Below are 26,624 nucleotides of genomic sequence, written 5' to 3' on the forward strand. Positions count from 1 at the left end.
TTTGAACTTGATTATAATTTTACTTTTTTATTTTTAGTATGCAAATATATTGATTATTTAGTCAAATTATATTTGTATGTTCTTTAATGTTCAATTTGTTAATCTATGTTCTTTTCATAGTGCTTCTTAATTTTCAAGTAATTACAGCTTGCTGAAGATCTTCTTCCTTGAAGCAATTGAGATTGGAAGAGTAAGGAATATTTTGAGAAACATACTAAAATAGTTATAAGGGAATGTATCACCAACATAATTTTAAGCTGGAAGATAAGTAGAAGCAGTGACTAAGTTAGGTGAAGGTACTGGACATGGCACAAAATTAATTCTCTTTGAGAGGTGCTGTGATGTTCTGGTAGCGTTCTTCCAAATATCGCTTCCTCATAAATAATTATGAAAATTGATTAGTCAATGCTTTTGAGCTAATTTTTGAAAAAAGTCCTTTAAGTCGATTTCACTTATTTGAGAGCAACTCAAACTATCCAGATCTACAATTTAAATCTTTAAATCTAAAAATTATGTTAAGTATTTTCATTGGAGAACTTCTGAATCCTCTTCTTGTGTTAAATAAAAATTTTCCATCTCCACAGACTCCATCAGGTATCTACTTCTTTTTTTTTTTTACAGTCAGTTTTAATTTGATTATCTTGCACCATGATTTTGGCATCTGCGATAGCATCCGACCCTAAGCTTTCTTTATTTTCAAAAACTGATTTATTAAAGCCATATCTTCTTGAAAGAACTTATTAACTAAAATACTTGGCTTTATTACAATATACTAAAAGTAAGTCAACATAACTAATTCAAAATATTTAATTAAATTTAATAGAGCTCTAGCGTTAGTTTTAGTCTCTTGTGGGCGTCTATTATTAGGTAAATCTTAACCGCTAAAAATATTGTATCAAGATGTTTGAAGATGAGTTTAAAAAACTCAAGTCATGCTGAGCACCTTGTTTACTTTGTCTTTAGAATTAAGAGGATTTATATTTTTAAGCAATACACATCTTGAATTAGACATACTAAAATAGTTACAAGGGAAATGTAACACCAAAATAATTTTAAGCTGGAAGACAAGTAATAGTATAAGAAAGTAACTAAGTTTAGTAAAGGTACTGAGCATGGTACAAAATAAAGTAAAATTATTCTCTTTCAATATTCTGACTTTGCAATCCTTGATGGCACTGTAATTTCCATCTATATTAGCTTATAATATGATTGCCCTCTACGTAACTTCATATATCCTTATCCATGTTTTTTTTTCTTTAAATGCATTTCCCAATTTTGACAAACGAGGAAAAATCTCTAAAACTCTCTTAACTTTAGGACAATTATTTATTCAGTTTTACAAATTGGATTATCTTTGTCATTTGTTCATAACGACTGTGAGTCTAGTTAAAACGTCAAGGAGAAATATTTTACTTTTTAACATTTCGCGTTATATCTTCTTTTCTTTTGTAGATGAATACATCATGAAATACATCTTTTGATTTCTTCTAAGAAATAACTTAAGCTTTCCTTTCTTACGGCATTTAGTGCGTTTTCAAAGTGGGACAAGAGTAATTATGTTAAGAAATGTTCCACAATTTGGATTTTTAAAACATCCTTTATTTGTTTACGTGTCGGATTGTCTCCTCATACGCATTTTTTATAGATAGTAACAAAATCATGTCACAAAAACTTTTACTTTAAGACAAGTAACATGATGGAATGATAATGCAATACATTAACACGATGACTGTAAATATCAAAGGTGACCAGCAGTGAAGGTGTTAATAACACCAGCTAGGTGTTTTATAGCTAGACAGTTATTGCACATTAGTTTGACAGCGATCGACACAATGATCAAATATCTGCTATTAATAGGTTATAATAAAGGATTACAGTGATTGATTAAACTAATCAACTTTCCATAATTTTGCCGCCCAGGGCATACGAACCCCTCTATTCCTCCCTAGATGCAGCTCTGTTCATTAAATTTAATTAACACTAAAACAGCTGTTAACATTATTGCTCACATGATCTAAGCTTGAATTTAGGTACTATCTCGAGGGATGTTATTCTTTTTTGGTCAGAAGGGCGAAGTTGCGACCAAAGCCCGCTATGATGGGGCTTTTCCATGATCTGACATCAGAAAAGGAAATGCCATCAGTGTGGGCCTCAGTGGTGCCACCCTGCACTTCTAGTGGAAAAAGAAAAAAATCCCTAGAGAAAGCACCCAAATTCAAGCTCAGATCATTTGTGCTCATAAAGTACTACTAGTAACATATTTATAATCTAAATCTACTTGTACAGTCTAATAACAAATAGTAGATAGGGTCAGAGTACGCTCCTTCTCGTGACATAGTTTTCTTTTGGCAACTGATGGTCATAATAATATGCAATTTTCACAGTAAATTGCATGCTCTTTATAAATCTGTGATTTTTTAGGTTTCCGGGTATGAAAAACTCAAATAGTGGCCTCCGAATAATACATCCGGATAAAGTACCATCAACGCTTTTTTACTGAGTAGATTTCCTAGTTCTAAACACACTCACATACCCTTATATATATATATATACATTCATTAAATTTGTATAAATGGCAATAGCCGAATTTAATTTATTTCAATAAACATTGAATCGCAAAAAGTACTTGCTCCGCCGGGACTCGAACCCGGATCTCTCACTTGCCGGGTGAATGTGCTACCATTACACCACAGAGCCCTCACTTTTTACGATTCAATTATTTTGTATTTGGCCGTTTCTTTCACATATGTGTTTAAATAACCAAACTACCATATGATCGGAAGACCAAATACCTGTCAAATGACTTCTATTTAAATTCATTAAATTTGTATAAATGGCAATAGCCGAATTTAATTTATTTCAATAAACATTGAATCGCAAAAAGTACAAAGTTTATTGAAATATATATATATAAGGTAAGCTTCTCAATCCTAAGTATGTAATGTTTATAGTAAACATTTTTTGTATTTACACAAAGAACAAGAAATTCTCAAAATATTACAGGAGAGTTCATAAACATTCTGTATCTGTTCCTTTAAGTCATTATTGACCTTTATATTATACTTAATAGACCAAGTTTTATTACAAACACGTATAAGAAAGTTATTTTTAAAAAATCAAACAAATAAAATATGGATTTTATTTTCCAACAAACATAACAGTTATGTTCATACAGGGAATATCGAACAAAGAAACATAATAATTGTAAGATTATTTTATTTTCCAACAAACATACAGTTATATTCATACAGGAAATATAGAACAAAGAAACATAATTGCAAGATTATCAAGCACATGCAACAATGCTCTATGTATTTAGAAATTTGCTTGTTGTATTTAGGGATATGTCCCTAATGAATACATAATAGTATTAAGCATAAAATAATACATAAATTAGATTATATATATTTTTTCCTACTCCAAGACTATAGATAATAAAAAAATTATATTTGTGTACAATTCAAATATGCCCAGTTCAAGTTATCCAACATTTATTTGGTATTGCTTAAAAGTTTAACAAAAGATCAGTGCATTTGCAGTTAAAGTCAAGTATATAATATCAATAGGTTGATTAATTCATTTAAGGAACATAACATAAATGTTAATGCTAAACCATGACTCTTGGCCTTTTGTACTGACTTCCAACAGTAGAAGGTAATACTTTTTGGTGTTCGCTGAAGCTCGTGTTAAGAGATAAACTCCTGCAAGAGTCATCTGATTATTGAAGGACAAATCATTATAATCAGGTGAAAGTCTGAAAATTGACAATAAAATGCTAGAGGACCAACATAACTGATAATGACTTGTACAAGATGATACCAATGGCTCTGGTACTAAATATGAGGGAATAGCACCTTCACCAAACCGAAGGTAAGTGGTTTGCTAGCTAAAAGGTAACAGTAGGGAGCTACAAGCCAAATCGGACAGACAAGATGACGTTGTATATGATTATCTGCTAGAGAAAAGAGATGTGGAGAATCATCTTCTGCACCGTAGTCCCTTGAAACTGGTTTAGGCTCCACGATGACAAGACCAGAATGAAGGCTATCGATGTTGAGGAAGAATATGGTTCTTAGCTGCCTAACACCTCCATAACTGCAGATTCCATTCAATGAGCCTGATGACTAGGCATGGGGGAAGAACAATGTCTTCTTCCAGTTGCTAGCTAGTGATGGTGCTTCTCTCATAACTTCCTTCATCACTGAGAAGAAAGATCTGTTCAGTTTTAGAATGTACTGGAGATAGTTGGCACGTAGTCACTAATGGCAGCAAGAACTTACCGATTTTGTGTACTCACAGGCCAGAGACCAAGGGATGGAATATGAAACTGGTTGTGAAGACCAGTTGTAAACGTCTGTCAGTGATGACCTGGTATCAGTAACATTGTTCATTATCATCGCCCACACCTGGTATCAGTAACATTGTTCATTATCATCGCCCACACCTGGTATCAGTAACATTGTTCATTATCATCGCCCACAAACAGGCCAGTACTACAACCAAGTTTGAGAGTGCCTCTAGCACAGTGAGGACATGAATGACAAATCATGTAAAGCAGAAAGTCTTTTACAGATATCTGATATCCACCCAAGCAGGATTACTGGCTCAGGTAGAATCCACCACAGAATTGAATTATGTTGGAGTACATACTGAGAATTATTAAATTGTGAAAACAGAATAGATGTAATGGGAGGAATATATTTAAGTAGCAAAGTGTTAAATGACTAACTTCCTAGACTCAAATTAGCCCCAGTAAATGCTTCATCTTAAAATTATATGAAACAGAGACAGACATTACTGGCTTCAATTCTTCTTATTAAGTCTGAATATACTACTGGATTTTGAAAAACTTAAAACCTAATAGTTTTTATGCATATGATTTCTGTCTGTACCGGTATAGGAAAAAATGGATGTTGTACAAATTTTAACATCTGTATTCTGTTTTTTATAAAATTAGTTTCCTTTATTTCAAAGTAATAAATTGAAATACAGTAGCTGTAATGCAGATTATACCTATTTAATCTCATATTATATTTAACTTGACAAATCCTAATCTATTATTATGTAACCAGTGTTGTATTACTTCTTGTGTAATATTTATAATTACATATGTTCAGGAGTCACTTCATTACAATCTGGGTGAAATACTCAACTAATCTGTGACCATTCATACTATTGGTTGATATATTCCACAAACAAGGGCTCGTCTTGATTTCATTTTACACCTATTTCGGTACTGAGATCCATACCAACAAGAAAGCCCAGCTAAGCTAAGGCAGATAGATGGTGTGTGCTCAACATATACTACCTAGCTATGTTGATGCCAGTTGGCATCAATGCAGACAGGTGACATGTTATATGTGTGTTCAAAAAGTAACGGGCATTTTTAAGTTTCGTTAGTAGGAAGAGTCCGATTGTAAAGATTTGTTCAATATGTTTTTGCTAATGCTCCTGAAGTATAATACAGTTTTCATCTGTATTCATTGTATACGTTTTCAATGGCTGCTGATAAGGTTAGACGTAATTTATGAACTCAAGTGATTTTTTCTTTTTAAAATAGATCAAAGACTTTGTATAAAATTTTATATGAAAAATGAAATAAAGTGTGGGAAATGTTAACAAAGGCCTATTGTAAGTCTGCTATGAGTAAAATAAGGGTTTACAAGTGGTTTAAACGTTTCAAAGATGGCAGTAAAGACATTGAAAATGACAAACACTCTGGATGCCCCAGCACATCTACAACAAGATGAAAACCTGAAAGAAATGTTTTATTAAGATGAGAGAAGTCGCTGATGATGTTGGATTAATTGGCTCATGCCATTACATTTTTTTGAATATTTTGGGTATGAAACCTGTGGCAGAAAAATTTGTTCCAAAATTGCTGAATTTTGAACAAATGGTGAATGGAAGTTGCTGAGGAGTCACTAAATGAAGTCGACATCAACGCAGAATTACTGAAACGTGTTATAACAGGTGAAGAACCATGAGTTTACGGATCAAAACTAAGGTTTAATCATACCAGAGGCATTCTGGTTCGCCAACTGAAAAAAGTTCAACAATAAATTACAATTAATTTAACAATATTGGTTGAAACTATTGATAATTCTTATTAAGAACTAATATTGATATAAAAACTAGGTCGTTTACTGAACTCTACCCCTGATGTCCTCTATTTAAATAACATAAACCTTAAAGTAAATCACATCTGCTACGAGACATCCTACTATTGCACTGCTACTTAATAAATAGAATGATATTCAGCAAGTAAAACTATCCCTTGTTAGTACATTGTGATTAAAATCATAAAACAAATTAGTCAGGGAAGCCTATATTTTTAAAACTTGGAAAACTGTAAGAATTTCTCACTATGATTTATCTTACATACTCTTCAAGTGGTGCTGATGCTCCAAAGACTCAATATGGCAACGGAGGTTCCATTTTGTGGCTTTCAAGTCATCTTCATCAATGTTCAAAACTCTCTGACACAAACTGCAATGTAGCTCATCACTTCCATATAGAGAAATGAAATCAATGTTCCTCAAAATGAATTCAGGTATACGCCAAAAGCTTTCATCAAACCTTTGCATCGCGATACCATTTTCCACTTCATTTTTTTTCACATTAGATCTATGTTGATTGCCAAAAATATGACTCCGGAATGTTTGCTCTGATGATGTAGAATCTTTACCTACCATAATTTGAGCATCACACAGTGAGCAAAAGAAATGACCATCTTCATCTGTTATATGCTCGATGTTGCTTAAAATGTAGTTTGGTACTTCATTGAATATTAACTCCAGATTTTCAATCACTTCCATTTCTTTATTGGCTTTGTATTTCAATTTAGCCATGTGGCCTACTGACAGTAGATGGGATCTGAAATTCTGCTCTGTACATTCTTCTTTTTTATTTCCATTGACAATGGCAATGGTTTTGTCACACAATACACAGTAGAAGTTATTACTATTGTTTTCATAACCAAGATGTTCTAAATTGTTCATGATGTACTGAGGAACAATGGAGAATAATTCTCCCAAATCATTTTGAAGATCTTCATCATTTTCCTCCTTTTCTACTTCATCCCTATGCTTGTCTGAGTCGAGATGTTTTACAAAGTTCTCTTCTGTTACTGAAGTTGTGTGTTCATAATCGTCTCCATTGATTTTTGACTGCATTGTTTTGTTACACAAGATGCATCTGAAGTTATTGCCTCCCATGAACTCAATGTACTTTACATTATCTTTGATTCGTTCTGGAATACTTCCAAACACATCTTCAAGCTTCATAATCAGATCTGATTGTCTTTGCAGTTCGTCATCAACTACATTTTCATGACCCGACTCTTCAAAATGGAAAATCAAATTATCTCTTGTTTCCTCATTATCTTCACCCTTTTCAATAGTCTGTTCACAAACAGTGCAGTAAAAATTATCTCCATCTACACTTAAATATTTTAAGTTTTCCAAGACAACATCAGAAAATTCTTCAAATAATTCATGAAGAATATTGAACACTTTATCATCAGTGTTCCTTCTGTGACTTAAATTTTCTTCATGATCTGATGATGACATATGTTGTTTAAAATTTTGTTCTGTTTCATAATGATTATGACGGTTGAATTTTATATTTGTAAAACATAGGCAGCAGAAGAAGTTTGCCCCATTGACACTGATATATTCAATATTTCTTAACATGTAGTTCGGAAGATGATAATTGAAAACTTGTTCTAGTTCAGGATGAAGAGAAAAAGCATTTTTCACTTTGGCATTTTTCACATGGTTCAAAGAGCGGAGATGTTTTCTAAAATTATTTTCAGTTATATCAATATCAGAAGGATGGACCTGGATGTGTTTATTGCAAATATTGCAGGTATAGTCATTACCATTCTTACTTAAAAACTGACTGTGGCTCATTATAAAGTCAGGGATTCCTCCATAAATGTCATGTAAATTACTAATAGTTTCTCTGAACTCTTGTAGGTTTTCTTCATGTTCATATGACATTAAATGTTTTGAAAAGTTTGCTTCTGTTGACTGGCTGTTCTGTGAGACATTTAGGTTTTTATCACAAATAGCACACTTATACTTTCCACCAATAATATTCAAAACATTTAAATTATTATTTACAATCTGAGGAATATTTCCTTGAAATATACTTTTCAATTTCAAGCACAGATCTGAGAAAGAAACACAATTCCTTTGGTGATTATGACTTAATAAATGTTTATGAAAGTTTTTTGTGGTAGACTTTTCATCATACATTTCATCACATTTAACTGTCTGGATTATTTTATTGCACAGGACACATGTAAAATCATCATTTTCACTGTCATACGAAAAAAATTTCGCACTTTCTAATATATCTCTTGGAATTTGTCCAAAAGTCCCTGAAAGGCAGTTTAAAGTCCCTTGTGATGCCATTTCTTAATTTAAAGACATTCCTTTGCAGATCAAATCACCATTATATCCAATATTCAAATCTGGAACAAGACAAATTTACTCTAATGAGATATGAAATTAATATATTGGATTAGACATGTAGAAAATAGTCCTACACTCTTACTCATTTAATTACCATATTAAAGTTATATACTGTAACAATGTCTACATGCACATATTTTCAGACTTTTTCATATCCCGCCGCTGATTTCATTATTAACATTCCAAAACTATTTTGCATTATTCAATGAATTTATAATTGTTTCTCTATAGTAAACGGTTTTTTTATTTCTTTCGCTAAGTTTTAAAATAATTTTTAATGGTATCAATAAATGGTTGACTTTTTAAACCTATACTAAGTATGTCTTATTTCCTGATTGATTGAATTAGATTTACCGTTATCCACGTTTTCTGTTATTTGTTGCACATACCATTTTTTTGGTTTAAGAGATAAATTTTTAAGATCTTTAGAAGACTGTATAATATTAAGTCACAGTAAATGTTTAAATCCTCCAGCAGCAGCCTCCCATGACTGCTCCCCCTACAGTTCCTATGGCTCTCCTTGTGTACATAAGTATCTACATCACTGTTAAGTATCTACATCACTGTTATGACGGGTGTGGAGGTCTCTGCACAGCACTGCGTACTGGTCAGTCAACTCAGTAGTTAGAACTCCCACAGCTACAGCCTTGTAGTCTTGAATGTTTTCTAAAAATGTGGCCCATACAAATTAGAGATTGTTCTGTTATTCTTGTGGGTTTATTTATGCACTCTATTAATCCTGCTCCGAATAATATATTTAAATATACGGTAAGTCTTTCTCGTTAACATTTACCTGCAAAAATATAAGTTGTGTTTTTGTTGGTCTTAGAATAGCATTGTTGTTAAATCATCTAGAAAAAGTTACAGTGCACCAATAGGTTGTGGCAGACAGAAGAATCTTCATCAATATCACTTGATTTTTTTTGTGTTGTAAATCAATTTCTGTCCTTCTAAGCCATTTAATAGCCATAAAATTATTGATTATTGAAGGTTATGTACATAAAAGACATATGTTAGGTGTAATTTAAAAAAGCACCTAATATATTTACAGAAAAATAAAAAATACAGTTTATGTTAATGGGAAGGGAGGAGAGAGGCCATGGTAGCCTACCCTTGCTATGTCATTTGGCAGGCTTTTCTACACCTCAAAAGTTCTAAATGGGGGGCGGGGGAATATTTGATTGGATTTTCAGAAAGTAAACATTAAAACAAGTTTCAGAAAAAAGTTTGGTTTGTAAATGCAACTTGCTTGGTTTGTCATTTTTGTCCATCAAGACGCATGAATTTTCATTAAAAAATGTATAATAATGTTTAGGACATATTAACCACACATTTCTGAAAACACCATAAAATTTGTGGTCAAATGTATATATTGGATTTTTATTTTTATTAAATCTTAGCCAACTCCAAGTTAGGTATAATACAAAATTTGGGGGTGAAAAACAAAAAAGTTTGCTCACACAGTTTATGAAGCATCAAAAATTTATATTGAAAGTAAAACAAAATGAATTGACAAAAAACATGTTTCTGTTCGTTTGTGAGAAAAATTATCTATAATTATGTTACATACAAGAGATAATAAAGAACAAATCTTTAGCAAGTTTAACCTAACAACAGTACAAGTTTAACCAATTCACATAATGACCAGACACAATACAACCAGGCCACAGAGACAGTGCCACTGCCGCGGCGTGCCCGCCACCGTTATGAGCCAGGTGCAGAAAACACTAAGCTGCGGTAGTAGTATCATATCCACTTCCCCTAGTACAGATTGTGTCCCCACGCGCTCACCTCCTTCACCCCCTTTGTGCATTCCACCGGTCATGCTTTAACTGACACACTACACTAATAAAAAGTGCTATGGTCATAGACAGGATTGTATATAAAAAATACGGATATTAAAATCAAAAAGATTAAAATATTTAAACCAAACAAAAACACTTACCGTGTTTACTGTAATAAATTTATAACTATTATTAATACAATTAACTATAAAGTTGTATTTCATTTTGTTTAGATGAACAACAAATTGGTCTGCATTCTTCCAGAAGACTGATGCGTTCTCCAAACAAGAATGGCTACTATGTAATCAGAGCATCAGTGGCTTTTCTGCCCAGATACATGAGACATTGTTTGTTTTAATATATCATTTCATCTTTTAAGCATATAATGGACCACTATCTTGAAATGTTATAATATAGGCCTCAAGCCTGTTAAAAATCTTGTCAAGACAAATCTTTATTCAAATGAATACTGAGGCTTCTAAAGTCTTTGTGTGAAAATTAGAAAACTGTCTAGTCTATATAAAGCTTGGTACAAATTTTTTTTATAGAAACATATTCCTGGTGCATTTTTAGGTATATTTTTGTGATAAGTACATAAGTTTTTGATGGTTTTGTAGCAAAAACAGATGGCGATATATTGTTTTTGATAAATTATCAATAATATTGTCTATCAGCACATGACATTTTACTACCTTTTGATGCAAGAGCTCAGTTATATCTTATGTAAAAATAATGTGTTAAAATCACGTGTTTGGTATTTAACTAATGGCAACAAGTAGAATGACGATGTACATGTGTTATTTGATTCACAATGAGTCAGAAACGTTTATCCTTGAAAATCATAAAAGGTAACTAAATGTTATTGTTTAGTTTGTAAAATTTTATAAATAAATAAATATATACACACCTTATTTTTAGTTTCTTTATCGTTAATATATTAATTTTTAAGATTCAACACAGCAGAACTATATTGCTATTTAAAATACCTATTACGTAATTTGGTTTGACATTTTGTTCTCAGTATTTTTAGATGGTCATGCATATCAATGATTCAATAAACATGATTCGATTGTGTTGGCAGCCGCTTACTATACTGTAGGAAGTTATGAATTTACTTATTTGTTTGCTTTGTCGAATTGCATTTCCTAGCTATGGCCCTCTAGCATACGGACCATTTTCAAATTGAGAGAAAATATGATGTAACGATAAAACAAAACTGCTTTAAAACACACCAGCAGGGTTCCTTAGTTATTGTAGTAACAGCTCCTGGAGTAGCAAAGCTTAATGTTTACAGTTTATAATTTTTTTTCATATTTTAAGTTGAAGACGCCTGAAGTTGTCCCCTCGCTGAGTTTTGAAAAAATTTATTTTATGATTTAATTACAAAGATAAACCTCCAAATTTATATAATTTTATTAGCTATCATCGTTAAAAAGAGGAATATGCAAAGAAAACTTCATAATTGGTAAGAATTAAAGATATTTTATTTGAAAAACATATGCTCAAACAGGAAAAATTAAACCAGAATGATTTGAAAAAATAATAAAATAAAATATGAGAAATATTAAAAAATGACGTAACTTTATTTATTAGATATTTTGTACCATAAAAATTACCAACTCTTTGTTTCCATTAATTGCGTTTCAATGTGCAAAAAGTAATCGTCTGCAAGGAGACAAGTGTCAATGAGACGATTCCTATATGCAAGGTAAAAATCATCAACAATCACTGACAATGTGATAGCTTTTTTTAAAGTATACTAACACCTGCTTCTTCAATTATGTTTTAACTTTTTGGCACTATTATAAAAATATAACAGTTATTATAACAGTGTGTTACTGACTTGAAAATAAAAAATTGAAGATGTATTAGGTTTCCACTCAATGATTTAGATAATTTAAGTTAATAAATACAAATTTATTTATGTAAGAAAATTGAACAATCAATCAATCAATCAATCAGTAGGCTTTATTCGTGAACATCAAGTACAGAATAAGGGTCAACAATCGATAAAACAAATTAAAAAAAATTAAATCTAAGTAATACATAAGGTCATGTCTCTCCTTGGGATGTTCTACAGCATGTCACAAATTCTTCCAGGCTGTAGATTGATTCTCTCAGTAACCAGGTCTTCAGGCTTCGTTTTAGAATTTCAGGATTGTCTTCTTTCAGCTTAGGTGGGAGTAGATTATAGAGTTTCGCTCCTGCATATGATGGTTTTTTTGGAAAATAGAGATGTCCTGTGTATTGCCAGGCTGAAGTCTTGAGCATGTCTTGTTTGCAGGCCATGAAGATCACCATTTCTAGTAAGTCCTTGTTTGGAGGCATGTACAATGACTTCAATTATATAAATAGCCACAACTGTCAATATTCTTAGTGTTTTAAATACCTCTCTACAACTATCTTGATGTTGGAGGGAAGCCATGATTCTTACTGCTCGCTTTTGAATGAGTAGGATCCGCTGAAGGTTCTTTGAGGACGAGCTGCCCCATAGAATCACTCCATATCTAACATGAGACTCAAAGAGCGAGTGATAGACTGTCTTTGTAGTCAATTCTGTACTCACTGCCGTGGTTCTTCTCAGTACATAAAAAGCGGTGTTGAGTTTTAAGCAAAGAGAATCAATGTGGCTGTCCCATGAAAGTTTGTCGTCAAGAATCATTCCAAGGTGCTTCATTTGTTCAACAGTTGCGATCTTGGGTGTTCCAGAGACTTTGTTCTTGTGCTTACCCAAAATCATCTGTGTTGTCTTCTCTTCGTTAAAGACCAAGTCGTTTGCTATACAGTAATCATGAGCCATGCTGACAGATATGTATGAGGCTATTTCTAAAGCCTCAGCTGATTTGTTGTTGGATAGCAGCACAGTGTCATCAGCATATATGATTGTCTGACTGTAAGGTTCCATGAATGTGGAGAGGTCGCAAGTGAACAGAACGAACAAGACTGGTCCCAACACAGACCCTTGGGGGACTCCTCTTTTTACTTCTCGTGAAGCAGATTTTATATTTACTGTTCTTCCATTAATAGTCTGTTTCAGTTCTACTATTTGTCTTCGTTCAGTTAGATAGCTATGAAACCATTGAAGTGCAGTGTCTTTGATTCCTAGCCTGTCAAGTTTTGTTAAAATTAAACTGTGGTCAAGGCAATCAAATGCTTTGCTAAGATCCAAAAATGTGCTATTAACCGTGTTTCCAGCTTCGATGCAGTCAATAATTTTTTCTACAAGTTCTGTAAGAGCAGTCAATGTTGATTTTTCTGGTAAAAAGCCATGCTGTCCAGCAGGTAAAAGATTATTCAGTTGTAGGTGATGAAAAAGTCGTATTAATACAACTTTCTCAATAACTTTTGAGGCTGTAGGTAATAAGGAAATTGGCCTGAAGTTTTTCATTTCATGTTTCTTTCCTTGTTTGTGTAGTGGATATGTTTTGGAAATTTTGAGCTTGTCTGGGAAAATTCCTTGAGATAGAGATTTATTTACAACGTCTGTTAGAGGATGAGTTAATTCAGAAGCACAGAATTTGAAAAGTTGTGAAGTGATGTCATCAATTCCAGCTGCAGATGAGGTCTTCATTGAGTTGATTATCTTGAGAATTTCTTCCCCAGTAGTAGGCTGAAACGTTGAAAGAGGGTGGTCAGGTTGAGCTAGATGTAGAGCATAAGAGGAAGACTGATGAAGACAATTCACTTTTAAGGTCTCTTCAGCTATACTTGTAAAATATTCATTAAAGAGCTCAGCCACTTTTTTAGGCTCTTCAGTTGTCCCTCCTTCAGTATTTATCTTCCACTTCATTTCACCAATATCTTTTCTTGACGCTCTCTCACTGTTCACAACTTTCCATATAGCTTTGGTTTTGTTCGTTGATTGTGCTACAAAATACTCTTATATCCGAATTTAGCAGAACTCAGCATAGACTAGGGGTACAGCTATTTACTGTAAAGACAATCTTACAAGTAACACAGAGGCTATTGAAATAAATAACTTCTGTGAGGAACTCCTCTTTGAGGCAGCACTGATACGTATCACACTAAGTGGGAAGCAAATCTATGTTTTAGGAGTATACCGACCCCCGGCAGGAACATAAGAAATAGCCTGGACGCCTTATCTAAACATTCTAGACCATAACCAAGCTCATAACAAATTGTTCTTACTAATGGGTGACATAAATATTGACAGTCTTAGAAAGTAACAATCCTGGCAGTGTAATGTTTAATGATGAACTGACCATGCAAAATATGAGAAGACTTGCACTCCCTGCAACTCGTGTCACAGCTGAAACAAACACCTCTATAGACTGCAATATGTACTAGTATCTCAGAAGAAAAAAGTTGCTGCAACCATCTTACAAACTGGTCTCTCTGATCATACAGGGCCAGCTTTGTAGTGTGGACTTTATTCATGACAAAAAATACATCCATCAGTCTTAAGCGCAAACTAGGCAAAAACAAAATCTGGAAAATCTCAAAATCTTTTACTATCCATTAAGATTAACTGGGACATTGTCAACAATGCTGAAGACGCAGAAACAGCCTACAACAACTTCAACGAGATACTCAGCATTGCCCTAGACATCGCCTGTCCAAAGAGGAAAAGCAAAACCAGAGTTGGCAGTTAAGCCATCACATTACTACGACTCAGAGTGTGCAGAGATGAAAGCCTCATATATACGAGCTCTTAATATTTATGAAACAACAGGGAAACACTAGAGACAAAGAAGAAATGGTGAATAGAAAGAAATTTTATGACCAAAAGCTAAAATTGCTGTGGTCAACAAGTTAACCTTCAATATATACAAAACTCTGACACAACACAACAAAAGCACTATGGAGTGTTATAAATAGTGAGAGACTTAGCAATAAGACTAGTCAAACATGCCCTAAGCTTAACATTAACAATATAACTATAGATGACCCAGAGGAAGTAGCTGAAAACCTCAACACCTATTTCACCCAAATAGCAGATATCACAATAGAACAAAATTAATTTACTACCAACTGACAGAATAGATGAGGACCAGAATCTCCTACACACTCCTCCGATACAATCATTTAAACTAACACCTACAACCTGGATAGAAGTACAAAAGGTAATTCAGAATCTTAAAAATAAATCATCCAGTGGTTTAGATGAATACTCTTCAAAAATTGTTAAATACTGTGCGCAAGAAATCTCCCATCCTCTCGCAGCCATAGTCAACAAGTCTTTTGACCAAGGCCACCTTCCCTACAAAGCTCAAAGTTTTCTAAAGTCTATGCAAAGCACAAAAAAGGACTAAAATCAGAGCCCCAAAAACTATAGGCCATCTCACTGAATTATCGACTTTCTCAAAAGTTATAGAGAAAACTTGTGCTGAAACAGGCTGATGGTTTACCTTAAACACACATAATTTAATAGCAGATAACCAGCATTGGATTTCAAAAGGGCAAAATCTACAATTTCTGCAATTCATAAGCCTGGTTGAATCAATTATTGACAGTATTGATGAAGAAAAGTATGTAACAGCTCTTTTCATTGACTACAGCAAGGCCTTCGACTGCCTGGGACACAATCTTATTTCCGAAAAGCTCAAAACTCTTGGTATAAGAGGTAAAGAGAACATGTGGTTTCATAAGCTACTTACAAGGAAGATCTCAAGTTGTGGAGGTCCAGGATACCAAATCTGGCCTTACTAGCTCATATATATCAACTCAAAAACCACTAACAAGAGGAGTCCCTCAAGGATCCGTGCTCGGCCCCATACTTTTTATACTATTCACCAATGACTTCCCAGCTTTTATTGAAAACTATAGTACTGACTGTATAATGTATGCAGATGACACTACACTCCTTGTTAAAAATGACTCTACGGAAGAACTATCTACTAACTCACTAACAGCTTTACAAGGAGCTGTTAAGTATAGTGTATCAAAGACCTGGCATTAAAATACTGAAAAGACAACACAAGTGCACTTTAGCAAGAAAAAAGGAATACCTGCAGATGTCCCAGATATAACTGTCCTCAACCAAGTCAAATTTCTGGGCTTAACACTTGACAGTGGACTTTTCGTGGAGCTGAACATGTAAACACTATCTCCAACAAGATATGCACTGGAATTTACGTTATGAAACGTATAAAAAACAGTTTGTACTCAAGCAGCAGCTAAGGCTGCGTACTATGCGCTTTGTTGAGTCTCATATAAGATATGGCTTAATCATCTGGGGTACTTCTAATGGAAATCTGAATAAGATTCTGATACTGCAAAAAAGAGCAATTAGATCCCTTGCCAATCTTGAGCCTCAACAAAGCTGCAGAGAAGCATTCCAAACTCTGGGGATACTCACTGTACCAGCTCTTTATATTTATGAATCTATTCATACATGTTTCCCAACTCAATCTGCAAACCTTGGAGATGTCCACAACTACCCTACCCGCCACGCCTCTAGATATATACTGCCTCAGCATAGAAACAGCACTTTTTGAGAAAAAACCATCCTATGCAGGAAGAAAATTTAGAAATCTACTACCGGAGAACTTACAAAGTCTAACTGGAAATGCACTAAAGGAAACCACTTAAAAAATTTCCTTCTTAAGAAGACAATCTACAACATAGAAGAGTTCAAAGAAGCTGTATAAACTCTCTCTCTATATGTATTTGTATATCTTACTTTATATTCTATTGTAAAACTTGACAAAATTACTGTACTTAATGTTCATGTAATAAAGATATTTGAATTTGAATTTGAATTACTCATTAGCTTGCCTTCTTAAGCTGCGAAGTTTCAAGTCATAGGTCTTCTTTTGTTGTATCATCTCAAGCCGATCAGCCTCATTCCCATTTAAAACATACAGTTCTTGAGCTTCAATAAACTGTTTTCTTAATTCTTCAGCTTCAAGATTGTGCCTCTCTGGTTTAGGAGTTCTTAAAGGTCTGTTGCGTGATGATACAGGAGGACAGGCTATATTTAAAGCATCTGCTAATATTTCGCTAAAGTATTTATATGCAGTTTGGGCGTGAACAGCTTGAAATACAATTTCCCAAGTTTGAGCATCCAGTATTTGTTTGAGGTTTGTCAGATTTCTTGTATTAAAGTGTCTGCGAATTGAAGTTGACGGCTTTTTAATTTTGGAAGGAATGGAAATGGTAGTTAGCTGCCCAGTATGGTCAGATATGCAGGTATTCACCACATCAACTTTGACTCTGTCCATATTAGTATTGATGCAGACTACATCAATGGAAGAAATTGAGGTTGGGGTCACTCTTGTGGGTGGCAGTTCAACCCTATGGATGTCGTATGATGTTAAAAATTCTTGCAACCTTATTGTATCGTTATTTGTTGGGTCCAAGCTGTTAGCATTTAGGTCACCAACAATAACTACAACACTATTGTCACCACAAAGAATTGTGTCAAGCGCATTCCCGATCAGTGCCAGAGCATCAAGTATAGGAGTGCTGGGTGGACGATAAATTCCAAGAATAAGAAGAGGTAAATCTTTATCGGAAAGAAGTTTTATCCCAGCCATCTCACAGATAAGTTCTTCACTGTGTCCTTCTATGTCAAGACTTTCTACATGGTTATCAAGTTTCTCACTCTTATAAATTGCAACTCCGCCCTTTTGGTGGTAATCCCTCCCATATGCCGTTACAAGGTTGTAGTCCATAAGTTTAGTACTTTTTATTGTCGTTGGATCAAGTCCATGCTCAGTTAAGACTAGAATATCAGGGTGAGTCATGTTTAAAAGATGATTAAGTCGGTCCACTTTCTTACCTATCCGATCTACATTCTGGTGGAAGATCCTTGTAGCTCTTACTATAGGTGTTTTTATTTTCTTTAGTTTTACTCCTAAAAAAGAGTGGTCATTTTCAGGAGAAAAACCACTAGATCCTCTTCCAGTAACTTCTTTCAAGTGTTTATTTAAAAGATCTTCATATGTTTGATTCTTTTTGAGTAATTTTGCTGTAAATGGTGGGCTGTTTTGAACTCGGAAAGTGCCAAACTCTTTAATTGTTTCACTGATTTCTACAACAGGAGTATTTAGGCTTTTCTTTAAATTTTGTTTGTATTTACTTTTAGCCACTTGTAGAGAAACACTAAATTTGTTTTTCCTGTTTGTTCTGATTGGGGATATATTTACTTTTTGAGATAAGGGTGTATTATGTGTCTGTAGTTGGATCTGAGCATGGGTTTGTGAGAATGGTTTTTTTTGAGGCAGTTTGTTTTTTTGCCAATGGGGTCATTGGAGCTTCTTCACAGAGTAACTTACCTTTTGCTACTTCAGCTTTTAAGGTTTTAATGTCTTCCTCCAGAAGATATTGTTTTGACTTCACTTCCGCTAGCTCAATAAAAACTGTTGTGTTTTCAGGCATATGAGTAGGAGTATTCATGTTTTGGTCAGTTTGAGTTCCAGAGTTTGTATAGCTTGTAGATTTGTTGTCTGTTGTTATATGTTCTTTTAGGTTTCTTTGCAAAACATTGATGTTTTTTCTCCAAGGTGTCAATTTCATGTATATATTCATTGATTATTTGATTTTGTTTTCTGTCATTTTCCTCAATAATATCTGTTGCATTTCTGTACGTATCTGTTTTTCCTTCTCCGAATTATTATGTATTTCTTGTAGCTGGTATAAAAGTTCTTCAATTTTTAGAGCACATATTTCTTTTTCTCTTTCAAGTCCCTCTGCCTTTTCCTCAGCAAACGTTAGTTTCGTTTCTAGTTCAAATTTTTGTCTCTTCAGTAAATTGTTTTCCTCCAATAATGCTGTTCCAATTTTGGCAGCCAATTTTAGTTTTTCTTCATCATTTTCTGAGCCTTTTAATAGATTTTCTTCTGTTAAGCTTTCTTCAAGACATTTTACATATGTGTTTAGTGCATCACTTTTATTTAAGACAATATCTTCATCTTGTTCTTTCATGTCACTTGATTCAGCTGATTCATTTGTCTCTGCTTCCTTCAGGGCTTGATTGAGTTTTTTTATTTCTGAAATTGTCAAGCTTTGGTCTTCCATGTATGTGTTTGTATTCAGAATACAAACAAGCATCTTTATCATTTACAGTGGCTGTCTCTTGGGTCCCAAAGAAAATTACTTCGTATTTTGCTTGTTGTTTTTCTGTGAAAGATACATTGTCAATTATGGCAGGCCAGTAAGGAAAGCCTCTTACCGTAGCAAACACCTTGTCGCCTTTATTGAATTTTACTGCCATGTTAGAGAAAATGGAATATATCAAAATTCTAAGATTGGTCTGTATATTCATATTTATGTTGGCAGATGTGTAGTAGTATAACAGATTTTAAAGTAAATATTGAAAATGAGGATAAAACAGTTTTTTATTCTAGCTTTGGCTGATTGCTGTTGTCCTGATGAATAAAATGGTAAACAGTTTTTTTTTCTAGCTTTGACTGATTGCTGTTGTCCTGATGAATAAAATGGTATACAGATTTTTATTCTAGCTTTGACTGATTGCTGTTGTCATGATGAATAAAATATTGTATTAATACTTAATTAATAAAAAGAAGTGTACAATTTTGTTTGATTTTGAGGAGTAATCTAGTTCCTTGTCAAGTAGAAAGATCCAGACAGCCTAAACTAGATAGGTGATGGAAGTCAGATGTAGATAAATAACAGCCGAGTGTTGGTGCCGTTGTCAGTTGCACAGTCAGCAGCAGTATGGTAGGTCAAGTGAGGAGTTTGCTGATGTTTGCACAGTCAGCGATGTTGTTGTTAGCACCTCGCGACTACTTGTCTGTGTAGTTCATACATTGATTTTACCACACAGTTTCAAAGTAGGTCACCGTATGATGCGTGTACTGTTCCATATGGTATGTCTAATTTTTATAGACTTATAGACAATATTTGGGAATTATAGAAAATACCATAACCTAAACCAAACTTAAGATGAGCGTCTAAAGAAGACCTATGACCATGTGCTAAAACACAGACAGAATTATCTATTTGAGGAAGAAAGAACATTACTAAGGCTACAAATAAAAACATGAAATTGTTATGCTGAACTTAACTGCAACGAAAGTCTACTTTCTAGGTGAAGGCGATGTTTTTTTCAATCGCTCTCTCTGAAACCGTTTCTTGACTTTTCGAGTTTTGTGTTTTCTGTATGCTTTGGCTCTGTCTTTTCAAACCATTTTCATCCAACTTGTTTTTGACGAGAATCTCTTCCGGTAAGTGCTAAACTGCCTTCAGTGTCACTGTTGGGCGGAGTATTTCTTAACATATTTTCATCTTCTTTTTTCTACTTCCTTAGCCTTTCGTTTTCACCAGACTTTTCTGCTCTCTTTCTTCTTTTTTTCTGTTATTACACCAACCAACTTAATTTTTTTTGTAAGCGATGGTACCGTTCTCTTTCTCTTTGCCGTTCTAACTTTACTTCAGACAAATTTGCTTTGTATTTATGATTTCTTCCATTGGCAAGTTTCCTTATTCGCCTTCATTTTTTAGTGTCTTCAGGAGAGCTTTTCTTTTTTTATTTCCCATTTTTACAGAAACTATAAAGAAAGAAAAATATAAATTGAAATGGCACAGGAAACTGCTACTGCTGGTTGCTGTGTTAGTTGCCTGGGGCTTTAAGTCCCTTCTTCTAATAATATAAGAAGAAAATTTATTAGTAGGCTAACATCAATTGACATTAAAATTAAATTAAATTTATAAAAAGTCTGCACGCTGATGGAATATATACGCTAATGTCGGATGGTACATTCGCAAACGTCCACAAAAAGACTGCTCTATGGTGACGTCAGCGAGGAGACGTTCTGTCGATATTTCCCAATAAATTCAACAACGCAATTAGTCAGGAAGATTTTGAGGTTAGCCCCGATTCCGTAACGGCTCACCACACCAATAATATGAACACAATTTTGTTCAAGACATACATTGTTACATTACCGCCGGCGAGTAGACTTCTAATTAATGTACGTGAATAATTACCGGATGAACTTTAAAAGGTGTTGAGAATTTATAAAACTGGAACGATATTAACCTGAAATACACAATATACACAACTCATAACACATAAGACAGGGAACGCTGGCACTGAATTAACATTTTGTGGCATTTGGAAAAAAGGGTTTCTATCTTAGAGATGGTTCTGGTGACATGAAAAAAACCCAAAAAATCCTTTATTTAGGAATAATATTGATTTATACATCGGTTACATTCAGAGATTTTTCTTTAAAGATTACTTACTCCTTGTATTACAACTGAAAAAATGGAGATTTATATTGAAGAGTTTTAGACAAATTCTCATGGCAGCTGTTGGGGACTGTCAGCGAGGGGACAAAATGAGACTTTGAACATTTATTGGAAAATAACTAATTATCATTTTATTTTTAAATGGGCCTATATACTACTTAGCATACTTTTATTAGCCTAATCCTTAAAGTTATTTCTTTGTATATTTACTAAAATGTTATTAGCCTGGGAATTACATTTGCTCTCAATTTGAAAATGACCCATACATGATCAGGCCCTCCAGAATATCATCTTCTATCGATGGACACTACCTTGAGCGATGTTTAAAAACAATTTGAGACAATAAATGTTTGATATGTTGTTACCATTTCAATATTATTTATGAGTTTTCCTATTTCACGTTATAATCGTTTGATTGTTATATCTCATTTATTATTTATGACATTGTTCCTATGTGTATTATATTAATTTCAAATATGATTGTTGTTATGTCTATAGATATGTTGTTTTAATTTTAGACGCATATTCAATTTATGAATATTAATTATTGATAATTACACTAATTAATATCAAAACTGGTTCCGTTTATAGTACTGTACCCCACTTGGAATTTAAAGGAGCAAGATCATTATCTTGCAACCATTTAAAACATTGTTCAATATTTAAAAATAGGCTACTTTTCTAGACAACAATTGCATGTTCATCACCATTGTTCTTGCCGATGTCACTAGCCTACTCACTACATAAATTAAATAAAAACAGCTGGCATGGACGTTACTAGCCTACTCAGTATTAAATGAAATAAAAACAACTGGCAATGATTAATTTTGAATGCCTATAGGTAAAATGTTGTATTCAATAATATCGATAATCATGAATCAATTGTGTTGGTGGCCACATATTACACTGGAGCCTGTAAAAATTACGACCACAGACAATAGTTCAGTACATTAGCAAAACTTATGTTACCCTAACATCCTAATTTAGTATGTATGTAAAAACTACTTAAAAAACCATCTGGAAACTTTCAATGATAAAAAATATCTTTTCTTAATTTAAAATAACAGATGAAAAACTCATACAACTTTGAAAAAAGACGAAAACCAATTAAAATGGAATAATTTCCTAACACGCTATTTAAACTGCTCAAGCGACTCGCACTCAAAAACAAAAACACGTTAATAGGTCATTTTCAAAAATAGTTGGTAAATAATTTTCAAAATTAGGTGGTAAATAATTTTCAAAATTAGGTCTACTAAAGCGGGGATGCTGTACTATTAATAGTGCAGTCATTGAAGCATTATTGCTCCGAATTTTTTTACTGTGAACCGAATTGCATACAATTTTGGAATTAGGTTCATCTTACCCTTAACTTCAAAAGTGAAAATGATTTGAACTCCGCAACCACCCTGGGGGTGGTTGCCACCCCTTCTCGGGGGCGAATTTTTTTTTTTTTAATAACCTCGGATATCGATAGGCCTAATTTTAAGCAAAAAATAATCTATAAAGTTTTTCGAAAAATCCAATAATTTTCAAGTTATTGGCAATTGAAAATTCTCAACTTTTTCAGGTTTTTCATCGGTTTTTTGCAAATATCTCCAAAAATATACGTTTTATCGAAAATTTTATGAAGAACAAAATTGTAGCAGGTAAAAAAAATGAACAATTAGGTTTTTTATAAAGTATTTTAAGTGCAATATTAAGCTAGATATTAAAGATCAAAGCCGTTTTTTATTTTGTCTGAAATTTAATTGATGTGGTCAATGCCATCTAGCGGCGAGCAGATACATTTTAGGCATTTTAATAAAAAAGGGTTTTGGGTACTTTGGGATTATACCGACCACACCCAGACATGAATCGTTATTTGACATTTTGCTTCTACTGATAACTAAATTATTTTTATTGTTTTTTGTTGGTTTTTTTTTGGTGTCAATATAAAACATGAATAATTGTCTTATCGCAAACCCCTCCCCATGCTCAGACAGAGGTCAAAGTCGAGCGGTATAGTAGATAACGTGATTGCAGAGTCTCGCTGCCCGTTCAGCTGGTGCGTCGCTTTGTTGTACTTCCGTGTTTTACCCCTACATTTCTCCAAACACAAAAATTCAACAAAAACATTACCAAACAAAAACTAAACTCTTTCTTGAAAAAAACACTCAAAACTTGTTTTTATTCTTGATCACACTCTGCCATCCAAAATGCGAGTGCCTCCGGCCATCAGCGCGGGCTTCGGGAGCACCGCGCTGATGTCAACGAAAGAAAAACATCCCTCGAGATAGTACCCATCAGTAAAATATCAAATTCTAGAGGGGCTGATCAGAAATAAAAATTGAATTGTAATGGAAAGGCAATTATGTACCGTGCAAAAAACTTAAATAATCATGTGATGCCTCGCGGCCTGTCGTAATCTGGATTCTCGAGAAAGATAAGATAACAGCGACAACAATACTGATCACAATACCTGGAAATGCTTGTAAGTTTGTAATTAAAGAGTTGTTTTTCACAATACCTGGAAATGCTTGTAAATTTGTAATTAAAGAGTTGTTTTTTCGTTCTATCATGTTTGTTTCTATAAATTTATATTTTTGTGTTCTTCATACTGGTGTGGTCAGTATAATCCCAAAGTACCGGGGTTTGTAGTGCTTGAAATAAGCTTTAAAATGAGCACTATTAAAAGTCTTTTTCACGTAAAATAAGTGAGCTGTATTGCAAATAAGAGGAGCATCTAATGCTTTTTCTATTAAATCAACAGGTTTTATAAGTGCCATTTCCACCAAAATTAAATTTAATCGTATTCCGCCTAGAATTAACTTTATTATGAAGAGTTTGATAGATTGTATCAGTTTGGCTGCTTCAGGATACACATATTTTTCAAAAAAGTCACGATAAAAAAAATTTCAAAAAAACCACCTTTTTTCATAATATCTAAAATATGACGATCTAAAATTTGGTTTTTGTCTGTCAAACAAAAATTGACGGAGATATGATTGTTTAAAGATTGCGTGGCAGCGTAATCACAGCCTCTCTTAAGCCCTTTAACCCTTCACCGTTTGAGAAAAAGATTTTTACTATATATTGCAATGATGGATGTTGTAGCTCTCTTAATTACCTTTACAATGGTTTTTTATAAATTGTGATAGCATGAAAATTGAAGGAGTTGTGGTCCAAAAACTTATATTTTTTCTACTTAGTAACTGAAAATTTCGGAGTTTTAATATTTGGAGCAATGTGAAAGTACGCAGTATAATAGAGACCCAAAACTATTGTAATGTGTATATATATATATATATATATATATATATATATATATATATATAATATGGCTCATATATTTTGGAAACGTAGGCATGAATACCTACCAACGTTCTTATATGTATATATAGCACATTTGAGTGAATTTTATATAATTTGTAAATATTTTATTCAATAAATGGCAATTTTTTACTCTAAATTAATTTATTTTTAAATATGTAATCATATATATTTACTGTTTTAATTTAGGGGTAGTTTTAAGGGTAGAAAAACTTAAGAATATGATAATCATTTTCGAGAGTGTGGAATAATATTTAAATCCTTTTCATTTGATCAAACAAAATTTTTAACAATTTTTTATCAAGGGTTGAAAGGGGGTTAAAAATTTGATAATTATTATAGAGAATATAAAATATTTCTTACTCTATAGTTACATCTTTTTATGTCATACCAAAGTATTTTTTTGTGATTTTTCAATTTAGGGGTTGTTTGCAAGGGTTGTAAGATTTTCAAGGGGTTGAAAATGATTTTAATATGAGGTAATTGTGTTAGAACACACTTTACAATTTCACCACTTACTATTAGACATGTTTTCTAGCGATAAAATGGCTCAATGTCAATTTTTTCCATTAAGGGGTTGTTTACACCCCTTAAAAATAATAGGCGGAGTTCAGATCATTTTCACTTTTGAAGTTAAGGGTAAGATGAGCCTAATTCCAAAATGTCATGCAAATCGGTTCACAGTAAAAAAATTCTGAGGTAAGACCGTATTTTTCGCTTCAATGACTGCACTACTAGCTAGGCCTAATATATTCTGACCATAGAACACTCAGATAAAGCTATTGGATGCAGATAGTATAACGCTGAAAATTATATATACAAACATAGAGGGGTAGACTTTAATGCATTAGCCTATAATTCTTATTATATATGATTATTATATAATATCAAAGTTGGTCAATATATAAAATCGTTTGATGATAACAATTAGATGTGATTTAAGTCCTCCTCCATAGTACACAAAATGTAAAACACCAAAATTACATTTCTCTTTTAATGATTAAAAAGCATTATTTGTAATTTCCATACCCTAAATCCATGATTAGTTTATTGTACAGGACGACCAGGCAGGCAAAATATGTTAATAAAGCTGAAATTATGATTAGCAACTCACGCCGTTAACTTCATTGCTACACTATTAATGTTAATGTTCCATTCTACTTACCTGAAATTCAATATCAGTAAATTATTATTAGTATGTCATTAAACAGCATAATTAACTCTTGCCTAAATAACTCAACATACCCAAATGCAGGGAATAAAGTTAACTGACAAGTTTACAAACCTAAAATGAAATGACGCTATGTAGCAATACCTTTTAACTAACAGCTAACTGTGAACTCCGAGTATGCATTAGACATTTGATTCAAGGTCGTGACATTGTTGCACAAGAACAGATAACCTCCGTGTTCTGTAGTTTACTTTACTCAGTGGATTTTTCCAGACTGGTTCTGGTTGGTTACTCAAGAACTCAAATGGTACCAGTGCGTGGTGCGGTTAACTATAACCGCGGTTAATTTGCGGCACTTTTCAAATTTCTGAACACAAACCCTCTTGCGGATGGATTCTGACGTTGAAACAGCTGAGTCTGTGTCAAATAAATATTTTAGCAGAAACAAAGTTAATCAGAGAGGTATCGACACAGATGCTATCGCAATCAGAGGCAAGCAGTGTACCATACCAGCAGGATCCACGGTACTTTAGCGATATCTAAACTTCTGGTTTCTTTCAATCCCTGAAAAAAGATTGAAGTAAACATTTCTTATAGTAACGATACAATTTAGGCTACGCATGAAGTTTATTATAGTTCACTAATGTCTTTCGTATTGAGTAAACTAAGTTCTTACTTTTACAAAGTAATTAGCCACAG

General features: G+C 33.3%; 1 protein-coding gene across 6 annotated transcripts; it reads right to left on the reverse strand.

Annotated features, from left to right (window-relative positions):
* Positions 1 to 3,199: 3,199 nt before the first annotated feature.
* On the reverse strand, positions 3,200 to 26,164 carry LOC124363006. Of its 6 annotated transcripts, none has more exons than XR_006922511.1 (3): positions 25,920 to 26,125; positions 4,445 to 8,479; positions 3,200 to 4,406 (listed from the first exon to the last, which is right to left on the reverse strand). XR_006922511.1 is itself a non-coding variant. In XM_046818051.1 (3 exons), exon 3 carries the CDS (start codon positions 8,418 to 8,420, stop codon positions 6,378 to 6,380), a length of 2,043 nt encoding a protein of 680 aa, XP_046674007.1. In that variant the 5' UTR covers positions 8,421 to 8,479; positions 20,257 to 20,739; positions 25,920 to 26,125; the 3' UTR covers positions 3,200 to 6,377. The 6 variants fall into 6 exon arrangements, 4 of the variants coding, with proteins under 4 accessions (XP_046674007.1, XP_046674008.1, XP_046674006.1 ...); XR_006922512.1 differs by having other exon boundaries at positions 3,200 to 4,368; positions 4,407 to 8,479; XM_046818051.1 differs by adding an exon at positions 20,257 to 20,739 and having other exon boundaries at positions 3,200 to 8,479.
* Between the last annotated feature and the right edge of the window lie 460 nt (positions 26,165 to 26,624).

This window comes from Homalodisca vitripennis, chromosome 5, assembly GCF_021130785.1.
Source record: "Homalodisca vitripennis isolate AUS2020 chromosome 5, UT_GWSS_2.1, whole genome shotgun sequence".
Classification (NCBI taxonomy): Eukaryota; Metazoa; Arthropoda; class Insecta; order Hemiptera; family Cicadellidae; genus Homalodisca; species Homalodisca vitripennis.

What these genes read in the sequence shown, in the direction of transcription:
- LOC124363006 (XM_046818052.1), bottom strand. Translation starts at nt 8,420, where the DNA reads ATGGCATCACAAGGGACTTTAAACTGCCTTTCAGGGACTTTTGGACAA.